Here is a 23429-nt window from a genome sequence, read left to right as displayed (position 1 = left end):
TTGAATTAGAAAATATTAAATAAAATAATATTATAACTAAAAGCAGTCATTATTTTTATTCCCAGTTTTTGTTTTTATAAAGCAAAACAAGTCGCATTTTAATATGGCTCACTTTCTTTAATGTTATACGCGGCGTATACGTAACAATTATATGTAGATTGTGTCTTGATTTGATCCATATTTATTTAGAATAAACTACTGCACTTTTAGCCAAATATGCACTCAGATTCACGCATATTTAATACTAAATCAAAAAAATAAATCAACAGACAGATTATTAGAAACAATTAGGATAAACAACAGACGCTACATCAAGAAAGGCAACAAGAACAATTACTATTTAATACAGATTACTAGTACATATGATGGAGCAAGAGAAACAGATTAATGGAAAAGTGTACAAAAACTTACAGATTATAAGCGGGTTAGTACATTTCTAGCGTTTAAAGTATATGCGGCGATGGGGAATTGAGTGAAAGCATAATAAATATGGCATACAAAAGATAATGGCAAAACATGGGTTTACACTTAGACTGGAAAACAGTTATTGGAAGGAGTATAGAAACAAATATAGATACAAGTATAAGGACACAAATAGATATAGGTATAAACACTACAGCTAGCAAACACCTTGTGTTAGTATTGTAATTTGAAGGCACACAAAATTTTTTTCAGGAATAAAATATAAATTATAAAAGAGTTTTTACAATATTCAACAACATTTCTATTACTAAATTTAATGTACAAGATTTTTTTGAAAATATTTGTGTGGGTATGTGTGTGTGAAAATTTTCGCTGCAAACAAATATTTATGGGTGGGTGTTTTTTCGTCTGCTTCTTATTCAAAAACCATATGCATTGACAGAAAACATTCCTTTGTGTGGATGTGTTTGTGTGTGTGGGTGTGCGCCGTGGTTATGCTTAGTAAATGAAATCTAAATTATTTACAATACCATTTTATGTACATAGCAATCTAGCAGTTTTACATAGGCGTTCTCTACATTGTTGTTGTTTACATTCCTTTAAAATTATATATATATATATATATTACATAGAAGTGTTGGCGGCAATTAGAAAAAGTGATTATCGGTACTAATTAGATTTGCGATATTTTCTACGTTTTGCTTCTGCGCTTAGATCATTCTCGTTTTGTTTCAAAGCTACACTTTGGCATTCACATGTTGCACGTACTGGAGACATAAGCACTAGTATTTAGTCATTTTCAAATCTTAAACTTTAGTATGAAATGCATTCGCTCACATTCGCAGTAAACATAACTCGTGCCAGCTGGGGATATACGCTATTTTATTATTACTATTATTTTATTAAGTACAAATGACAATCACAAAATCGAAATAAAATGAAATAATGCAAATTAATTGAAATAAATTATGGTCGAAAATCAAATTAAGGCAGAACAAAATATTAGTTTTGAAAATATGCAAATAAACAGAAATTCACAAAATTAATTTCCACAAGTGCTAAAGCAATGAATAGCAAAATCGTGTACTCATAACTTAGGCAAATGTAATAAAAATAAATATTTCGTGTTACTAACAATGTTTGAAGTTTTTTCGTGAAATTCATGTGTATGTGTGGGATGCCCATGAGTTTTTTGTTGAGGTTCGTTTATTTACTATGAGAAATTAAGCTAAATTTGTGTTTTCGCATATTTTTTAATATGTATTAAACAAACAGTTTATTTTGGGTTTGTATGTAAGTAAAATACGTTGTGAGTTTACTTATTTACTACTGTGGGCGAAATATAGTAAGACTTTTTCATTTTAATTTCGCATCCGTCGAAATATTTTAACAACTATTTCGAGGATTGGAAAAAACGTTGTTACGAGTGTATTGGGGCCAAAAAGGACTGCTTTGAGGAGCACAATATGGATTTTGAAGAATAAAGTAAGAATTTTAAAATTATCAGGAAAGTCTTACTATTTTTTGCCCATAGTAGTATATGAGAATAAGCGCTAAATTACACCCTCATAAATACTGTTATAATATATATTACTATTATATGATATTAAACGATAGTTAAAGCAGTTTAATGATTGTATACGAACAAAATCAAATCTAAGCAAGTTTACTCAGCAGATAAAAAAATTTGGATTTCATTAATGCTGATACTCTAAATAAGTTCAAAGATTTATATAACAAAGTTCGCACTAAATTTGCTTAATAAACATGAGAAAACTAGCAGTTTTAATACTCTTGCTATATCGAGCAGTATCCATACAATTTGATTTTGTTCCTTCAGTTTATATGACAGCTATATGTTATAATGATCCGATCCGATTAATTTTCTCTGAGCTTATACCTTTGTTTTGAAAAATAATGCATGCAGAATTTCATGAAGATATCTCGTAAAATGAAAATTTTTCCATACAAACACTCGAATCAAATCGTTCAGTTTGTATGACAGCTATATGCAATAATGATCTGGTCTCAACAATTTATTTGGAGATTACACCTTTGCATCTAAAAATAACACATGAAATTATTTCATGAAAATATTTCCTCAAATGCAAAAATTTTCCATACTCGAATCCGATCGTTCGGATGACAGCTACATATGTGCTAAAGAGTTTCGACATAAGCGGTCATGACGAATGAGCAGCTTCTTAGGGAAGAAAGGACGTGTGCAAAATTTCAGATAGGTATCTCAAATTTATTAGCTCTCATATATAGGACAGGCAGACAGAGGGACAGACATGGCTTAATCGATTCAGCACGTTATGCAAATCATTTCTATATACAAGGTCTGTCGCAAAAGAAACAGGACTGTTAAAAAAAACAACAAAAAATTTATATTTTTCAAAAGTTATAATTTTTATTCAAAGTAGTTTCCTTGTGCTTCGATACAGCGTTTAGCCCGGTCAATTAGCATTTCAAATGAGTGTTTAAGGTCATTTTTCGGAATGCTCTTGAGAATATCGGTCGTCGCCTTTTGGATAGCTGAAATGTGTTGAAACCAGTGCCCTTTCATGGGCAAATGAAGTTTTCCAAATATGTAAAAATCACTGGGTACCAGATCAGGTGAGTGGGTTGAGTGATTAATGGTTAATATGGAGTTTTTTGTCAAAAAATCAGTGACAAGCATCGACCGATGACACGGCGCATTATCGTGCAACAGGCGCCAGGACCCTGCCTCACGGTATTGTGGTCGAGCACGACGAATGCGTGACCAAAGACGCTTCATACTACCAAGGTAAAACACAGCATTAATCTTTTGGTCAGGTGGGACGAACTCTCGGTGTACAACACACTCGGAATCGTAAAAAAAATCAGCATTGTCTTATTTTTGACTTCTGAAGAAGTTTTTTTCGGTGATGGCTCGTCTGGATGCTTCCATTCGGCACTGTGACGTTTGGTTTCGGGATCATATAGAAAGCACCACCGTTCATCACCAGTCACAATCGAATATTTTTAGTTTATGTCCTTTCTCGACTCCCTAATTAAATCCTTACAATGTTGGATTCGTAGTAATTTTTGCTCTTCGGTCAATTTGTGCGGAACAAACTTGGAGCACACCGTCCGTAGACCCAATTTAGATTTCGGCTCATTCTTTATAAATTCCTGCACTTTAACATATTTTCTTCATGGTAAAAATATTGTAGAATCTTGTAATAAAATGGTAACTTTTTGAAAGACCAACAACTAAAGTTAAATGATCTAGGAGAGCCATAGATCGTAATATGACGGTTTCAGAAATTATGAGACAACCGTTAAACTTTCCTTAAAGAACACACAGAAAGCGCGAAAAGGTTGAGAAACCAAGACGAAATCTGAATTTCAATGCATAAGCCTGACATATTTATTGTTGTTGTTCATACGCAATTTTGCATTGAAAAACTATCTAATGTTCTAAAGTTCTTATAACGAATCTAATTTCCACTTACAAATCCAGCTTTTAATAAATATTTTGATTTAATAAAAAAGGTGGAGTATTCCACCGGAATAATGCGAGACCTTTTACAATTTTGATGACTCGCTAAAAGTGTTTGCAACTTGAATGTGCTACCACACCTACCATATATTCCAGACTTGGCACCTTTGGACTATTACTTGTTCCGGTTTCTGCAAAATTTTTTAGATGGGAGAACCTTCACCTCAAATCAGGACATTAAAAACAACTTGGGCGAGGTTTTTGCCTGTTAGGATCAAAAATTGTAGGTATGAGCGTGGAATCAATCTCCTGCACGAAATATTTCAAAAGGTAGTGGAGTACATATAATTTCATAAAATGTTTTGCACAATAAAAAATCGTGTTTAAAGTCCATTAAATGAAAAAAAAACGAAATCTGTAAAGAATGTGTTTCGCGGATTTCGCTCAATTTATGGCTAACATAATCGGCCTACTGAGCGTACTCTTCGCAACACCATAACCCATCTTGAGACTCAGTATTCATTATTTGTGAGATCGAATATGCCACATCCATCGCGCAGTAAAGAAAATATATTGATGCTGTAGCTGTAGGGTGTACATGAAGTCCTTGCAGAGTCTATTCGACTCCGTTTGCAACAACTCGTATGGTATGGCACGACTTGTCACATTTTACTCTTGAAAAGTTCCAAGAAGATCCGACGTTTTAGAACCAAATTTTGTTCAGCGATGAGATCCATTTTCGGCTCAATGGGTATGTAAACAAGCAGAATTGCCGCATTTTAGACGAAGAGTAACCTGAAAAGTTTCAAGAGCTGCGATTTTATCAAGAAAAATAATCGTTTGGCGGGATTTGTGGGCCGGTGGAATCATCGGTTCACATTTCTTCAAAAATGATGCTGGTGAGAACGTAACCGTCAAAGGCGATCGCCACAATAACCGACTGAAATTGGAGTTCGTAATGTCGGCGACATTTGATTTCAACAAGACGGCGCCACTTCCCACACATCGCATCAATCAATTGATTTATTGAGATAACACTTCGGTGATAATTTCACGTTTTGGGCCGGTTGATTGGCCACCAAGACCGTGTGATATCATACCGTTAGACATTTTCCTGTGTGCATATGTAAAGTTTAAAATCTATGCGGAAAATCACGATTCGATTCAGGTCTTGGAGCAAAACATTACGCGTGTCAATGCTCGAACGAGTCAACGAAAATTGGACTCAAAATTTGAAAGAGATAATCTTCAAAAAATGAATGCCAAAGAATGTTATTCCGAATGATGATAAACATTCTCCATTAAATTTTAAGCTTCTGTGTGTTTTCTTTAAAAAAGTAGGGAACCTCAAAATGGATCGCCCTTTATTTAAGTAAGTCTAAAAAGTTCTAGATATCTGCTAAATTTAAATATCAAATCAATAAGTTGCAAAGCTATTCAGCAAGGGTTGATAAGTGGCTAAGTGTTAGTCATAGTATTAGCTTATTTGACTAAAGAAACTGCAGTTAACTACAAGAAAGCTGAGCCTAAAGAACTACATGCATATTCAATACTTAATACTGCTTTACCAAGGCTTTACTAAAAACTTGAGCTTCAAATCTCAATTATTCGACTGTGAATACTAAGACTATTTGAACTGAATGCTGAATATAAGTAGTCAAAGATTTGAATATCTACATATTATATGATATTTGCAATAATATTTTTAATAATTTACTTAAATATTTTAAATTTTTGTTAATTATGTTTTACCAATTTTTTATATAACCAAACTTGTTGGCAATTGAACTTTGGCGCTTGCGAAATATGGTATGAATGCTTAGCAATGTCTATATAATGATATATACAATATACTAAGTATATAAAAATATATTTAAATGTGGCGTTAAAATCAACAAAATCAAAAATGAAATGAATAATCAGAGTTGAAGGAGCATGAGGCGTTGTAAGTTGATCACGAGAATAAGAAGCTATTAGTTTGAAACAAGGCGCGTTTAAGACAGTTATAGTTTAAAAAATTACATACAAATAGTTTGAAAGTTAATGAAAATAGTTTTTTAAAACAATAAAAATAAAGCATATTTTCAAAATTAGTAAGCAAATGAGAATATAATGAAAATATAGCTAACTTTTAGTTGATTATTGTTTCAAGTTCTGCATTAATATATATATTTTACAGGGCTTTTTGTTTTTACGTATGCAGCTATATACAATCGTGGTCAAATATTAGTACATAATATGTTATTTATTTATGCAAATTATACGTTTAGCACTACAACTATTTATATAAATGTGTACTTAGGTTGCGGGTCATATTAATATTAGTTTTAATGTTTATTATAAAATTTTTACTGTTCAAATGCATTTACCGTTTAGCTTGACAACTGTAAATGGTAGTTGTCCATGCTGCAATTGGGTTTGAATGCTTGCTAAGCGCAGTCGATTTCGAGTGTTGATTGTTGTTGCCAGCTGTGCGTGTGAGAGAGAAATGTACTGTACGAGCGCAAATCAATTGCAAATAAGCCAAGACGTTTGCTACTTTTGAAGTTTAATAGAGACTTTATTGTTGGATTTTTCAATGCATGTAACACACGTTGAGTTAAAATTTTTGTGTACACATTCGATTTGGTTTTTTTTTTCAAATTTCTTCAAGTAAAGTTTTCGGCTTAATAGACTAAGCAACTTAATAAAGATTATTCACAATTTTTACACAATACTCAGTTTGTTTTGTTCTCGATAAATATAAATTCAGACATATATAATATAAATATCTAGAATATATATATATATATAGTATATATATGTATGTATATTTGTAAATAATTTAGGACAGTTTTTGATATAGTACATATTATATAATATAAATTGTGTATATAATATAACATAAGTTGCATTTATGCATTTTTTAAGCTTTTTCTTGCTTCAAATATAGTTGTCTTTCAAGCCAAATGGTAGAGCATGATTAGGAGCTGAGAAAATAAATTTTCCTCGCAGGGTTTCTTCAAACTTATTTTATGCTATTTTTTGTGGCTTGTTTAAAGCAAATTAATCTTATTATTATTATTTTTAGTTATTATATTAATTTTTTTGTTTCATAATAATCTCTAATAATTTATTTTCATTTTTTTTTATTTTTATTTTTAATTTACATAATTTTTATTTTTAATTTTTTTGAAATATTTTTTTATAATTTTTTATTTTTTTTATTATTTTTTGAAATATTCATTATAATCTTTAATAATTTAATTTAATTTTTTTTTTACTTTTATTTTTAATTTTCATTATTTTTAGTTTTTATTTTTAATATTTTTTTATAATTTTTTATTAATTTTCTTATTTTTTTAAATTTTTTTTTTCTAATTTTTATGATTTTACTTCATAGTTCATTATTTTTATATTTTGTATACATATATTTTCCATAAATTTTCATAAATAACTTGCTTTGTGTATACTGAATATGTATGTTTCTTGCATAACCGTTACGCGTGATTTGTATGCAGTTATCTGCGCTTTAGACAATATGTTAATACTTCTCACAGTTGAATGTTTGTGTGTGTGTGTAATTGTAAGTAGTTTACCGTTAATTAACTAATTTATGATCATTATTATTTTTTCTTAAGCAACATTAAAGCATTAACCTAACCTTCATTAGAGCAACTTATTTGCTATGCATGCACGTCTGTGTGTATGTGCAGCTGCTGCTAATTATTTTCACTAATTATTTTTTAAATTTCATATATGTTTTGAAAAATAAGTGAAATTATAGCAAATTAAAATTGAAAATATATTTTATACATTTTGTACCTTATTTTTTTTTTCAGAGCTTTTATCACCCAACTGACAGGAGTTATGCGCGGTGGGCTGAATAAGTGGGCGCATTTGGCGATCTGTGTGTTCGAAATTCGCACACGCGGAATTAAGAATTGGGTATTCTCTATTGTATAACTTTTGCTTAATTAAAATATATATTTTTTCAACATTTTTTTCCAATTGCCCACATTTCAGTTACTACCAACAAAATTTTCTATTATTTATTAAATACTTTCATATATAACTTTTTCACATTTATGCCATTAATTTTGCTTTAAAATTGGTTTAATTTAGAAGATCTCAATATCCTTTTTAATAATTTTTTTTCTATTAACGCTCTTACCTACATATTTATAAAAGAGTTTAACTGAGCTGAGACATATTCCCTTCACGTCTGTTTGCGTTCTGGGCGTTTAGTTTTAAAGCATTCATTCATACAGAGAGTTGCCACATCTAACATATATTTAATTTAGTCTTACACTTTGTAAGCGTTAATTATTTTTATATTTTTATTTTAATAAATTAATTTTTTTTTAAGTTTTTTTTGTATTTTAATACTACTAGTTCAATTAAATTTCTTATTGTACTTTTTCGAAGACAGCGAAATCATGCATAAACTATGCAATAAGACAGCTTAAAATCATCACCGAAGCACAAAATATTAGAGCTGGGGTCTTCACAGAGCTCCACTTAGAACCTTTTGTCGTGCTATTTTTATAATTGAAGTACTATATTTGAACATTTCGTTATTATGTCGAAGATTTTTTCCTTCTATGCCCCGCATATTCTGTAGCTTCGGTAGTGACAAGATCCATAAAACATTAAGTGTATAACAGTTATGGATAAAATTTTTATATTTATGCTTAGAACTAGTTTACATGAATAGCTGGTCGGTGAAAATTATATTATTGGTCAAGTAGTTTAACTTCCGACTCAGCTCGCCATACTAATAGAGTTAAGTTAGGTTAGGTTAGATGGCTGATCAAATATGACACGTGGAGTGCTAAATGTAGTCCGTTGTGAAGCCATTGAAAAGAACTCCTGTGTTCGAACTTATAAATTTGCAAAACGCTTAGCAGCCAAAACAAATTTGCACAGACGTTTAATAACCATTTCCACCAGTTCGGTGGGATGTCAGAAGGTATGCGTTCGCAAATGTTTACGTTTTGACCTCTAAAACGCAGGACAGTTGAAAAGGAACTGTTGATATGTTTCCACCTCATATTCTTCCGTACAGCATCTGCAGATGGCGTCTGCTAGGATTCCCAGCCTTACTACATAGACTCCAATTTGCAACGACCTGTTAAAAGCCCGACAACTAGGGGACTAGCCTGCATTACTGAGGGTAAAGAGATCACTAGATCTCTTGCGATCGATAGGAGTTGATAGAGAGTTTCTGACAGTAAACCTATACACTTGCCCCCAAGCTTTGACCCATCCGCAAAGAAGCTCACTGAGAGGGTCAGTCCAACCAACCACTTCTTCCCACCCCACTTCTTCCCACCCACAACTCCCTCGGCAGTGGGCAAAGAAGGAGCCGCCAGAATTCGGTTTGGTGACTCCTTGATCCATTGATCCGGTATGATGTTATAGAGTGTAAGGATTTCTAATTCTAAATGTTCAGATACGTGTTCTTTTAGCAACCCATATTCTCAGAGTCAGATATCAACTTTCCCGACGATGCCTATGGGCAATGTGTGCAAGATGGCGTTAAGTGTCATGGTGGGAGTGGACCTGATGAGCGCCACTCGTTGAACGCTCTCGAGTTTCTCTCCAAATATGGTATTTTCTGGATCCTTCCACTACATGAGAGATACACCTTTTGCCAAATATCATCTACATATTTACTAGGCAATCGATGTTTTTTGGCTCTCTCGTCGATACTCGGTTTCAATGTAAGCATCCTATACAGAATGAGGCCGGTTGCAGACGGATGCCTCCCATTTGCGGTATTTGTTACGATGCTGAGATACCCCAGCGTCATCTTGTAAACGGTATTAGAAACTTTTCTATGACCATAAGCGTTAGATCGTCTGATTAGGCAATCTCCCGGCAGCCATGATCTTCAAGTTTTTTAAGCAAGCCTGTACTCTTTAGGGTCTCCGACGTTTTCTTCTGGGTCTTACAAACTTGGTGGCCTCTGTTTAGGATATAAAAAGACTATTTACTGAACATTGATAGCAACTTAAACTGGCTATGTCTTAATTTGTTCATAACTAATATTACAGACAGGACAGAAAACGCGTTTTGCATATCGACCAGAAGTGTCTTGGGAAGACTTCATTACCGCTGGGTATCACGTAACAAAGGCATCGATGGCAATGAGATAGTGAGCGAGACTATCGAAAGTCTTGTACAGTTGTGTGCCGGAAAAGTTACCGAACTGCATTGGAACAGGGCAAGGAAGGTCAAAACGCGTTGGAAGGATCAACAGGAATGCAAAACTGTAAAAGTCATGTGTAAAGCGGCAGATCAGAAATACACAAAGTTCCTGCTTCTTTTTCATAGAAGCGACTTTAGGAACATGATTGATCACTATATGGTGGCGGCAAACGCCTCAAGAATAGATGAATGGGTCACTGGAAAAGGTAACTGATAGTGAGGTCACTGAGTGTGTTGAGATGCGCGTCAAGCCCTGGCATCCTGAAGGATGACCACTTCTCATGAACTAGAACTGGCAACGCTAAGATTAACTAAGATTAACACCAAATGGGTTCCAAAACCCTTAAAATTTGGACGTGAAGAAAGAAAAGATCTTTAATGATATTCTAAAATTGAAGCGCAAGGCTTATGCTTCATACTACTGTGGGCAAAAAATTGTAAGACTTTTTAATTTAAATTTCGCCCGAAGACCCATTCGGCGAAATATTTTTTTCTAAGTTGATATGACCTACAATGATATCAAAAAATCATTTCAGCACTTTGATTTGACATCAATCGGTAAATATCGTAGTACTCTACGCATATTCGGTCTTAGTTAGCAAATTCTCTCTTCAACTGCCACGGTTAATAGTCACTAATTTCGGCTATTCCTTTGAGTCATACCTAGACTTTATACATTTTCGTGAATGTAAAAAAAAATCTGATTAGCAAAGCTTCAATTACTTTATGTAAACTATGCTTTAAAATATTGCATTCGAAATTTCTTTTGTAGTGGACACCGCCTTGGTCACAATCAAGCAGCTCACGTCACTAGAGATATGCCGATATGCCTAACCTGGATCACGCTATGTAAACTAGTTCTCAGTAAATACAAAATTCTTCTCTTAGTATAAGTTGATTAGAATTCAGTTTAATCGTTTTATCAATTTTCGTTTTTATACCCACGCAACATGTGTTGCCAAATGTATAATTAAGTGGTTCTCTCTCAATATGTACGTATGTAAGAGTATGCTTGTCGCTCGTATTTCATAAATTTCTTTTATATTCTACTAAAATTGTCAACATTTTTCATTTAGTAGTTTTAAAATTTTCGCATAACAATTTTAAAGCATTTGTTTTTGAGTTTTGTAGCATTTTTGAGTGGGTTTTGTCAGTTACTTTTGTTTTTCATTCCGCTTAAAATTCTATTGTTGGTGCTTTGTTCTTACACTGAGAGCAATTGGTTTGCTCTACGAAAAAACGATATTTTACAAAAACAATTATAACAACTAATCAAATACAGTTAGTTACACCAATGACTAAGTAGTTGAAGTGTGAGTTTATATCAAACAATTTGGGTAAGAAGAGAGAGGTGCTTGAGCGCAAAAACGTGAATTGAAAATTGCATAAATTTGAAGTAGTTGGTGGAAGGTTTCAAATGACAGCAGTGCTCTAAACAATTTGTCAATTAAATACTATATATTGCTGATGCTGGCTAGTGTTTGGTGAAATCTACAACATTATCTTTTCAAGCGGAGCTCTTTGCCATAAGTCGGTGCGTAGAGACAAACCTCCAACGCAACTATCGCAGCGAACGTATCTATAATCATACTTAACGTCAGTCAAGCGGCACTTAAAGCAGTCGCTGTCTACGAGTTGAACTCGCCACTGGTGCAGGAGTGTAGAGAATGGCTGCACAGTCTGTCGAAACGTAATCAAGTGCATCTTAACTGTGTGCCCGGCGACAAAAGTATAGCCGAAATGACTGGCTGAAGAGCTCGTCTGCTCCGCAGCATCCACTAACATGGTAGAACCTGAACTCTTCATTGCGATGGGTCCACATAACATAAAAAAGCTGATCCGCAAGGAAGATTGGGCAGGGTGAGGTATTGGCAATCATGCTAAGTTGCTAATGTGTGGTTACAACCTCAGCTGGTTTAAGTATGTAATCAACCTACCAAGGGACAAACTCAGGCTACTGTCGTATTCTACAATGCACACTGTAATCTCAATAATCACTTATATAACATGGACCTAGCTTCTTCTGCGACAGAGTGTCTGAAAATCCAGAATACCTTGCAAATTGATTGTATAGCAGTCTGCAGACGCAGGATGAAGGTCTTTGGATCCATGTTTCCAAATAAGGATTACATCGCCTCATTAGCATCTGGCAGGTTTTGAAATTTATCAATATGCTGGGGCTAAGTGAGTCGTTGATTCTCTATGTTCTAAATGATTATTTCAAAATCCGTATTAACTAAATGCGAAGAACTCATATGAAGCCATTTGTTCCCATTTTAAGCGCTATTCGTAAGTCGCACCAGCAGGATGAGGCTGTGTCAGAATTGTTTAAATGAAGAAAGACTTCGTTCATTTGGTCCTCGGTATACAAGTAAGATTGATTTTTTTGTTTTACTTAAGGGGTTATATACAGTTAGGATTTTCAAAAAATCGATTTTTTTACGTTTTCTTAATGTATGTATGTCTGAGTATACACACACAAAATTTCAAGTCGATCCGACGAATATTTTCGAAGTTATAGACACATTAGTGAAGGCGCGCCGACTACATGTAAAGTGCTTTCAAAACTTTAAACTCGTTTTTCTCGAAACGGTGTTTTCAAAGTCGGTGAGCAAGATTTCTCAGAAACGGCTGAACCTATCGGTCCGAAATTTTTACACAAGCTTCTTAACTATATTTTTTAGTATTTCATCGAATTTTTAAGTCTTATTTTTATAAACAATTAAAGAACCGAATTTTGGTCGAAAATTTGTCAAACATTTTTTTTTTGCTAATTCCTTCGATCAATCACTAGATTATTTATTATATTAATGAAATTTATTTGGTTTTTGCATTTTAGATGATCCAGTCCAGAGATATCGTGCACACCGCAAGAGGCCTTTTTTTGCAGACCTCTGCAAAATTGGCAATATCAACGTTCCCGATAATTATTTTTGGCAATAAAAAATATGTAAATATAGTTTAAGGTTGTCGTAATATACCTGCCAAGTTTCAAATCAATAAACCAAATAGTTTGCTTAGAAAAAATTCTTGAAAAATGCCTTTTTTTCGACCTCCTAACTGTATATAACCCCTTAACTCGTTTAAAACTGATATTATACACTCAAACCCTCACCGAAGGTCTGGTAATGAGGGCTCAATTTCCTGAATTCGGAATGGTTGCTAAGATATCGAGTAATACGGATATGTCAGACCATAAAATATTTTGCAAGAGTTTGGATTGTTGTTGGAGTTCTATGAGGGTTGCTTTTTATATTTTGGGGTTCGGCAACTCAACGTTTTTGATGGTATGCATATTCAGAACGTTTTGACATATGAGCGCTATTTGTGTTGTTTACAGTAGCTTAAAATATTCTTCTATGCCAAAAAATAGAATTAAGACGCAAATATTTTCAGGCGATTAGTTTTTACAACTTTCGACATGGATTAACTGAGCAACAGTGCGACGATGAACTTAATTCAAATTTTTCCGATGAAGCTCCATCTAGGATGGTATGGTGAATACAATCAAGTTCATCGACAGTATGGGATTACAAGATAAGCCGAATCCAACAAAAGTTGTTCATGCACTCCCAAGAAAATAGTTGCCTGTTTGTTTGGAAAAAGTGGACACGTTGCGTCCATACTACTGGAACAACGCAGAACAGTAAATTATGAGTGGTACACAACGATTTGTTTGTCAGTTGTCTTTCAAGAAATCAGGAAAAGCAATATTTTGAAAAAAAAAAATAAAGCGATTTTCGTTGATTATTATTTGTTTTTGTACTCTAATCCCGAAATATAAAAGACAACCGTCGTAACACTGTCAAGAACAACGGGTACAAAGTAACGGCAATGTTGTCAGCATCAGCAATACAAAAAAAAAAAAAAAATCGAGCATTTTCAAAAGTAAATACTTTGAAAGTTGTAATAAAATATTGAATTTGCGGATATAAAAATCAATAAGTATATATAAATATGTTTACATACATACATATATGTATGTGCACCAAGTACTTTGCTATTTCTATTTCTATAAAAGAATATTTGTAATTTTTTATGCCAAATTAGTTGCTCTTGAATCGCTTGTTTTTAAGCAGAAAAAAACCAATATGGCAACCACGAATGAGCGATTTATTTGTAACGCATTTATATACAGTTACTTACAGTTTCATTGTACGTGCTTGTTTTGCGTCTAAATATATTTATGTGTATGTTTTTTTCAATTAAACAGCTACTTAAATTTAACGGTATTCAGTAATTCAACATTTCAATTACCAAACATAAATAACGGTAACAATTTGAGTACGGTACTTTACTTTATGGCTAGATAATTGCATAACGTAAACATATTTGTGTATGTATGTATATGTAAATGACTAATATTTAACTACACAACATCAAATATTTGAATATTCTTTTTTTAATTTTTAAATTTATTTCAAAGAAAATGAAGTTGGAAGTAATGGACAGATGAGCTTGAAGTGAAGATTCGGTGGAGAAGTTATTTTTGTGTTTGGAAGTTCTGCAAGTAATTTTAATAAAAAATGCAACGATAAGGTGGGCACCTTGAGGCTACCAGTTAAAGTATTAGATAGTTTGACGGGAAGAAAAGGGTTAGAAACGAAAAAACTTAAAAAGAAATGCGGTTAGCATGAGCTTAAGTAATCGCGTGGAAAAACGACAGTCATAGTTTCTCTCCCGAAAATAGTTGTTGGAAATTATAAAAGCGTTTGTGTTTTTGTTTTTGGCTTTTTTTGCTAGCAAAAGTAATGTCACTTACATTTATTTAGTATGCAGTTGTCACTTTCTTGCTTTTTCGCACAATGCATTATTATCTCTTATTTTATTTTATATATTATTTGTTATGTATTATATATTATAATATTATATTTTTATTTTTATTATTTATTTTTTCTTTTTTGTTTTTTTTTCTATTTTTTATTTTCTGTTTCTGTTTCAGTTTCTGTTTTCGTTTGGTATGTATGTTTCTGTTTATGCGTGTGTTGGCCATTTAGCGTTTAGTTTGTTTAAAAAAGATATAAAAGTATAAAAAGATAGCATTATAGAGTTTTGGAAATGACTTTAGCTACGCACAGTTATCCAAAGAAATACTTGTTTAGCAATTGTACTTATATTAAAATTACATAATCGTTTAGCAATGCTACAAATTTGTTTTTCAAAAATAAAAAAAAGTATTTTTTGAACTAGAAACAGTTTTTAATAAGCACTACCAAAGGAAATCATAATTATCAATTGTTTTACACATTGAAAAACGCTAGCTATTTGAAAGTAATAAAAAAATTAAAAAAAAAATCCAAATGTATACTAACAAATCAATAAAAAAAGGTTTCAGAAATTGTCTCATATTCATATTATGAAATCAACTACTAAACCATTTTTTTCAGTGTAATAAATACACAGAAATACTCTTAAAATCAACCAATAATTTTCCAACACCTACTACGTATTAAAAATTTATGAAAAAATAAGCAAATTGTTCGACAAAAAATATTGTGAAAAATATGTGAATTATTTGCTATGAGCGAAATAAGAAAGTAATTTCGTTCTTGAAATGTATGAAACGAACACGCTTTTCGTACGCGGCGAGAAAGTCATTCAAGAGGCAGAGAGCTGCGATTGCTACAATATTTGAAAGTAACGTGCGACTCAAGTAAAGGTACCTTTTCAATAAACTTTTTCTGACAGATCCGCCCTTCCTTAGTTGTTGCCCCTGGTATTAAGAAAATGTCAAAAGCTGAGCCCTTAGTGGCAAAGTAGAAATCAGCTGCTTTCCTCTGTTTTCATTTAAACCATGCTGCCATTGCTCAATACGCATATATAGTTTTGTACACATCTAACTTTTCAATTATAATTTTTCTTAATCTAAAATATCAACACTGAAATCAAACTATTATAAATAGTAATAAATAATTGCATTCGACTTTGATTTTGAGTTAGTTTAAGAAAATTTCAAATATATTGAAGACAATTTTTATAATTACAACAGTATATCGAGACTGGCAACCCTGAGTTGTAAGAGAGCAATCAGCTGACTCGTTTCTACGAGAAAAATCCAAACTGTGGGAACTTCTAGGGTAACGCACGTTAAAGTGGGCAGCAGAGGCGGTGTTGGCTAATAATTTACATTGCGCTCTCATAAGATTGGCCGGGCTGCCTTGTTCGCTAGTTCAGCTGTCATGATTTTTTTGTTCAGTATTGTTTGACATTTCATCATAGAACTTACAAATTGTTCAACTCGATTACGAAAAGAATGTGTTTCGCGCTTTGCTTAACTTATGGTTAATCGTCCCACTGAGCGTCTATTCGCAACATCATCATGCATCTTGAGACCCGCATTCCTTTTTTGATAGTATTCGACTGAATAGACCACGTCCAGCAAGCAGCCGTAGCTGTGAGTGTACATGAAGGTCATGGAGAATCGACTCACACTGACGTATTGAACGACGTGACCCATTTTACGTCGAGATCTTAAATTGAAAGCGTGCAAAATACAGGTTGTGTAGGAACTGTAGCCGCTCGACCTTACCAAGCGATATCGCTTCGCCTTATGGACTCTTGAAAAGTTCCAAGAAGATCCGATGCTTTCGGTCCAAAATTTGTTCAGCGATGAGACCGATTTCTGGCTCACTGAGTGTGTAAACAAGCAAAATTTCCGCATTTGGAACGAAGAGCCAATGGCGACCATTATTGCGCCTTAATAACCGACTATATGATGTCTGATATTGAAGCTCGTGATCTCGGCGACAGTTGGTTTCAAAAAGTCGGTACAACTTCCTACACATCGCATCAATTCATGTATTTATTGAGAGAATACTTCAGTGAGTTGATAATTTTACGTTTTGGGCCGGTCGATTAACCATCAAGATCTTGTGACTTTTCCTGTGGGAATATGTAAAGTTTTAAGTCAATGCGGACATGCCCGTTTCAATTCAGGTCTTGGTGCAAGACATGACGTGCAACATTCGCCAGTTACCAATCGAAATGCTCGAAAGAGTCATCGAAAATTGGACTGAACGGATGTACCATCTGAGACGTAGCTGCAGTCCACATTCGAAAGAGATAATCTTCAAAACATAAATGCCAAAGAATGTTCTTTCGAATGATAATAAATCGACGCAATACATATTCCACTTGGACAGCTGAGAACGCTGGTCCTTTGTGGTGTCTAATATTGTGACTCCTTAGTATTGGGAAAACAAAGCGCTTTTAGCCTGCTGTAAATTAGTCGAGTCCGCTGATATCAATTCCGGTTTCAATCTCAGTCTTGCAAAAGCTGAATCATGGAAGAGAAACTGTCTGAATGTTTTCATCTTAGCTTCATCCACACAACTTTCACACAGCAAACGATTGCGGCAAGATGAATCTTAATAAGTTAGAAGAAAAAGTAGTTCAATGGATGACCTGCGTACTACTCTTAGCTAAAATAATCTTACAGTCGCACATAGGCTGGTTGCTGGCCTGGTTTCCGGCTTTCCATTCGAAGTAAAGACGTTAAGCTTAAGCATACAAAAGAATAACGGAGACCAAAGCAATTGATAATCTGATGTAATGCGAGACTGTCCTTGTAAACTTATCGATTTTGCAGTTTTCAGCGATTTCGCTATAATCAGGCATCCAAACGAACACAATCTAATAAAGTAGCTAAAGTAATAGTTAGTGAGGACAGCAACCTCTTGACTAACTTTGACAAAGCGTACAGTTCCTAGAGACGAAATTACTCTCTCGTAAAAAGTAACTTAATATATAAAAGCAAAAAAAAAAATTTTAAAAATTAGACTGAGTTTCATAAGTAGCTTTTGAAGAAGCCTTTAGAAGTTAAATAAAAAAGTATTGTAAAAACTGAAATTGAACTAAGAAGCGAACCAGTAAATTGCTTGCCGCAAGTGCACTAAGTTATTTATAAATAGTGTATGATATAGCTACTGCCTCGGCTTACTTAGTAATCATAGTTGCCTAGAGCTTTTGTAACTTATGATCTCTAAGACTTTCTTTGTCGTTTTGGCTCTGATATACATACATATAAATCTGCAGACAATAAAGAAATTGTTGGCTTTCACTTGCGCAATAAATATTTCTACTTGCTTTGCCACAATTGCTGGCAGGCGTTCCACCAAAAAGGTGGTCATATATACAAGCCATGCGGTATATACCCTCTACATACACACCCATCTTCATTTCAGTTTGACAAAGAGGTGTTTCAAGTGGAAAAGCCAACAAAAACAATTTCTCATAAAATAAATCTAAATTTTTCTTGAGTTGTTTGAGTTTTGTTCAGGATTTTATACCGGAGTTTTGGGTAATTTCCGTCTGGTCGGCGAGGCCGGTGATTTGTCTGTGGTTGTTTCAGGGTCTATGGTGTTGTTGTGTGTTTATTGTTGGTGAGTTTGTGTGGAGTGAATGAAAGAAAAATCAAATAAAATGTAAAAATATTTGTTGTGATTGTGTAGAGTTGTTAAAGGAACGGTTAATTTTAAAAAAAGTAGAAAAGAAAAAAGAGAAAAAATCACATTACAATTATATAATTATTTTGGAAAATCAATTAAATTACTTGTGTGCTACCTATTTCACCGTTATTAAGTGAAATAATAACCACAATTATTATTGGCAATAAAGTATAGTTTGGAGCATCTCGGACTTACCCGCGATTAAGCCCAGTCCAACTGGACCGTCACCTGAACGTCGTGGACCACTTTGATTGCCGCTATTGCCTGGTGGTAGGTTCTCATCGAATAAATCGCACATACGAAAGTCAGTGGCGTGCTCGACGAGCAGTTCGACAATGTCACCGGTACGGTCCATTATAGCGCAGACCTCTTCGAAGCTGCGATCAATCAGCGACATGCTATTCCACTCGAGTATCTGTAAGGCAGTTAGGGGAAAATAGTGCAATAAATCAGTTGGAGATTCTTAGAGATATTGGTTTCTGATTTTCCACTTGCACCAAGGCAAACAAATTTTTATAGATCCGCTTACCAAAACTTAAATTCAAAGTCATATATAGTGCACGATCTCTGGGCTCAATTACTATTGAGACGGTTCCCAAACATCTGATGAAGATCTATTATACACCAAATAGCTAAACGATCTCATTAAGCCAGCTCTTCAAAAGAAAAATGATTTTCATTCTAAGGCCTACTCTGTATTAGGTTCAGAAGTTTACTGGAACTAGATATGTTCCTGACTGTCGATAAGCTCATTGTGAGTGATGACTTTTTGTATCCAAGATCTCTACAAATAAAGCAGGAATCATCTCGTCTGACAGTGCTTATATGCGGTGCTTCGCGAAGAATATTTAAGCCAACTAAAATGATCCGTGTTTCAGTTATTATCTTGAATTATCTGTTCGGAACGATCCATTATTTTAGTTTACAAAATTCAGGAAGGCCTGTCGGAATTATTACACTGCAGGCTGATTATACAAAAGCTGATTATTGAATGCTAGATGCTAGATAATAAGGTAATAGCTGGGACATATATTTTCAAAAGTCTCAAGGACTTCTTTTATCTTGGCACCGCCATGAACAGCAATCATAAAGCGAGCTTGAAGATCCAGCGATAGATAATAAATGCGAATCACTGTTGCCTGATGAGCTCCCTAAAGCTCTCTCTCGACAAAAAGAATTCGCACTACATAAAAAGCTTCTGATACAACCGGCGCTGCTGCTTGCAGCAATTGCATGGACGATGTCAAAATATAATGCGCCGACGATAGATTATTGAAGATCTATGTCTTTAGCTAGATTTTTGACTCTTTACGTGTTGGCAAAAACGAAGGTATCTCAATAAACGAGAAGCTATTTGGGCTGTACCATGAAATCGAATAAGCATCCAATGGTTGTCCATTGGTGTTTGAATCCAGCGTCGGTGGTAAAAGACGTAGAGATAAACCGTGCCTTAGGTGGAGCAAACAAGTAGAAGAAGCAATGACGAAACTGAGATGTTGAACCGAGGTTTCGGGAAACGTGCGAAGCTCGATTTTCGGAAAACCTGGTTATCTGAGGCGCTATTCTGCAACCCAATTCGAAAAAAAATTTACTCGAATTCGAATTTTTTGTATTCGGTAATTCTATTTTATTATTATCAATCTTATTTTCGAATAGAATTTTCGTGAGCTTTCGAGCTGTGAAAGCAAAACCGAAAAATATAAGTATTCATTCGGGAATAGGGTGGTACAACTGTCCCAAGATTTCAAGATAGATCCGAATACAATATTTAAGAACGATGTTGCAAGCGAGATTTTAGATCAACAGTAGTTCAGAGTTCTCATCAGCAACTCGGTATAAGGGAACTGTGGGGCGGGATCTCTTTATGTACAGCTGCAAGCGAAACCATTGGTTTTCTTAAAGATCGAAAGAACAGCTGAGAAAATGTGGGCTGTCGTTTTGCAGACTGTCGTTTGCAGAAAAAAAAGAGAAATGCTGAAATGCACAAGTATGAAGACCTTGACAAGCTGACCAACAGGGATTTATAATCGAAAATGCTACGAAAAGATGCGACGACTAATAAAAGGTTTTAAGACCGAAGCACAGAACTCCAAGAGGTGATTTAGTGACTGATGCCGAAAGCATATTGAAATTATGAAGGGAGTACTTCTCCAGGCTGTTGAATGGCAGTGAAAGTATAACACTAGGAGATGGTGAACCAGATATCCCAATCGACGATGATGGGGCGAACGTTCAATTGCCTGATCATGAAAAAGTTCGAATAGCAATTACCCGCCTGAAAAACAACAAAACTGCGGGGGTCGATTAATTGCCGGCCGAACTATTCAAACACGGCGGCGAAGAACTGAGAAAGAGCATACATACATCTGCTTCTTTGTAGAATACGGTCGGATGAAAGCGTGCCCGACTACTCGAATTTAAGTGTGCTCTGCCCAATCCACAAAAAAAGAGAATCCACAACTCCCGTGGGATAAGTCTCCTAAATATCGCATTTAGAGTTCTATCGAGCGTATGGTGTAGAGCCCAACGTCAACAAACTGATTGGACCTTATTAGTTCCACCGGAATCGATGGAACGATGAGCTATACGAGATATAAGACGACATCTTGTCCGGTTGGAAGAGAACACTACAGCTTTGAAGGTTTTCGATTCAGTACCCGCCGGTGAAAGCTGGGGAAGAGGAGATGGAACCGCCGGCCCTTAGTATCTCAAATTGGTTCCAAATAACGAAAAGAAGAAACGACTGGCGCGCTGTTGTTAACTCGGCTATAACCGCGTAAGAATGCCAGTAAAAAAGAAGGAGAAGAAGAAGTTATGATGAAACATCTGCCGAGCAATAAATATTGTAGGATAACCGAAGATATTAAAAGTATTTTTGAAACCGCATGCGGAGACCTGTCAACATCTGCTTACATATTTTGAAGCTTTCTTAATAAAACGACAAAATATTTCTTTTTAAACCGCCGTTATGTAGAAAAAATAAATGTTGCCTGCTTTTCGAAATTTCGGTAATGATGAATGCGAGTTGAGTTTATAATAAGCTACAAGTGGTACATAAGTCGCAATGCAACTTTATTACTATTATTATGAGCATTATGAATAAAGGATGTAAGGCGATGAGCTTCAGCGCATGCAAGGACGACAACGCTTAGGAATTGAGTTAGTACGAGCATTAAAGTTGCGCTCATAAAAAAATTATGGCCACTAAAAATCCACTAGCAGAGCGGAAATCCTTCATGGCTGCACACACACACGCCCGCCCACAGAGCCACACAGGAAGCCTGTGGCAGCAAAGTACAAAGAAGAAGCGCGCACAAAAGTGAACAAAGAAAACTTTGAAAGTTTCATGGCTTAAAAGCAGCTGCACTTTCGAAGAGCAAGCGACATGCAAAAACTTTTACGCGAAACCGCTGTGCCGCGGAAAAGTGATAAAAAAATATTTAAACCGACAAAGGAAAAAATCAAAAAGCACCGAATAATAAATTTCACAACAGAACGCTTCGACAGCGCTTCCCAATAGTGTTGGCAGCACAGTGTAAATAATGGAAATAAAATGATTCGTAGCGATATTAAATTAACGATATCCATTGGCTGTCTCTCTGCCGTGAAATAACGGTACACTCGCGCGCACACAACAAGCGCTTGGGTCGCGCTACTAAAATATTCTATATTATATGCAGATTCCGGGCACACCGCATAGGCTTGACACGAAAATAAGATTACCCACTCCTTTTAGCGCTCACTTAACACTGTCAAAGCGTTGACGATGCTGATGGTGATCATGATAAAAACAAGTTAAACGAATTACCTTATCGCCTTGCTGTAGCCCGTTCTTCTCGGCCGGTCCGCCTGGCACCGTCCACACAATGTAGGCGAAGAGTCGGCCATCCGCGCCGGTTTTGCCGCCAACGACACGCATACCAAAGCCACGTGCTGCAAAGAAACGAAAGCGGGAGACATGAGAGAGCGTGTGAGTTGCACTTCGCAGCAATACTTTAAAAGAATTTATAATTTTTCGTTTTACTGCAATTCAATGGATAACTAGTTAGTTGGCGATTGTCATGTTTATTATATATTAAAAAATTCAGCTTTGATATTATAGTTATAAAAATATTATTTAGCTAAAAAGATTCGTTAATATTTGGCAAGAGGCTGGTGTAGAAGAAGAATAAGACGTGCTTCTAAAAAAATTGAATACAAATAATTTATGCATGTATTGATTTTTGAGTATAATCACTGCTAAATTAAGCTTTCGACATTTTGGGTGCAAAATTTAATTCTCAATTGAGCTACATATTATTTCTTAAGATCCTGAGGATACTTATGTTATTGGAAATATTCTGAAAGTTAACGTAGTTGACATAGCCGGACAAAATCTATATTACGTTGAAAACAAATGAATTATATCTAACCTAAAATCAAACTGACTAACTTATCCTACATTTTTGTCTTAAGGCAATGCTCTTAACTACCGTAGAACACAAAGCTAATCCAGAAGCAAGAATCAATATATGTATGTGTACGAAAAGGGAGCTAACGTGCGAAAACTAGTTTTCTGGGAAAAGCTGTTAAAAATAATCGTCAGTTTCTCGTTGTCTCATTAATTGTTCTCCTTTTTTTTGACACCTAAGCCCCCTTTCCGTAGACCAGGTCACATATATTGAGATTGATAAAATAAAAGTATACCAGAGGAACGTAATTCATGTGAGAGAGAATGAAAATTGTACAATTGTTAAGAACTTAGATCAAAGTCTGGGCCGACTTAATTCATATATATCGCTAAGACACATTGTGGGCAAGAAAACAGCATATATAGTGACTAATATTTATATATACATACAGACTTCTTCAAGGTTGGACAAAGAAGCGAAGAAAATGGGTGTGGTAGCTGGCGAGAG

The 23429-nt window shown here is 34.7% G+C and overlaps 1 protein-coding gene across 6 annotated transcripts in view; it reads right to left on the bottom strand.

The window, feature by feature from the left end:
- LOC126762568 (regulating synaptic membrane exocytosis protein 2) overlaps nt 1-23429 on the bottom strand; it is a 421139-nt gene that overhangs the window by 58202 nt on the left and 339508 nt on the right. For all 6 annotated transcript variants that reach the window (XR_007667481.1, XM_050479418.1, XM_050479416.1 and 3 more), the window contains 3 exons: nt 22340-22464; nt 18727-18946; nt 18373-18437 (listed from right to left, as the gene is read on the bottom strand). Coding sequence is in view for 5 of the 6 variants with exons in the window: in XM_050479418.1 (XP_050335375.1) it covers nt 18373-18437; nt 18727-18946; nt 22340-22464 (410 nt within the window). In the remaining variant the exon portion in view is untranslated. The remainder of the gene's footprint in view (nt 1-18372; nt 18438-18726; nt 18947-22339; nt 22465-23429) is intronic.

This window comes from Bactrocera neohumeralis, chromosome 6, assembly GCF_024586455.1.
Source record: "Bactrocera neohumeralis isolate Rockhampton chromosome 6, APGP_CSIRO_Bneo_wtdbg2-racon-allhic-juicebox.fasta_v2, whole genome shotgun sequence".
Classification (NCBI taxonomy): Eukaryota; Metazoa; Arthropoda; class Insecta; order Diptera; family Tephritidae; genus Bactrocera; species Bactrocera neohumeralis.
The sequence above is the reverse complement of the archived record's forward strand: the minus strand, read 5'-3'. Positions and strand labels throughout refer to the sequence as shown.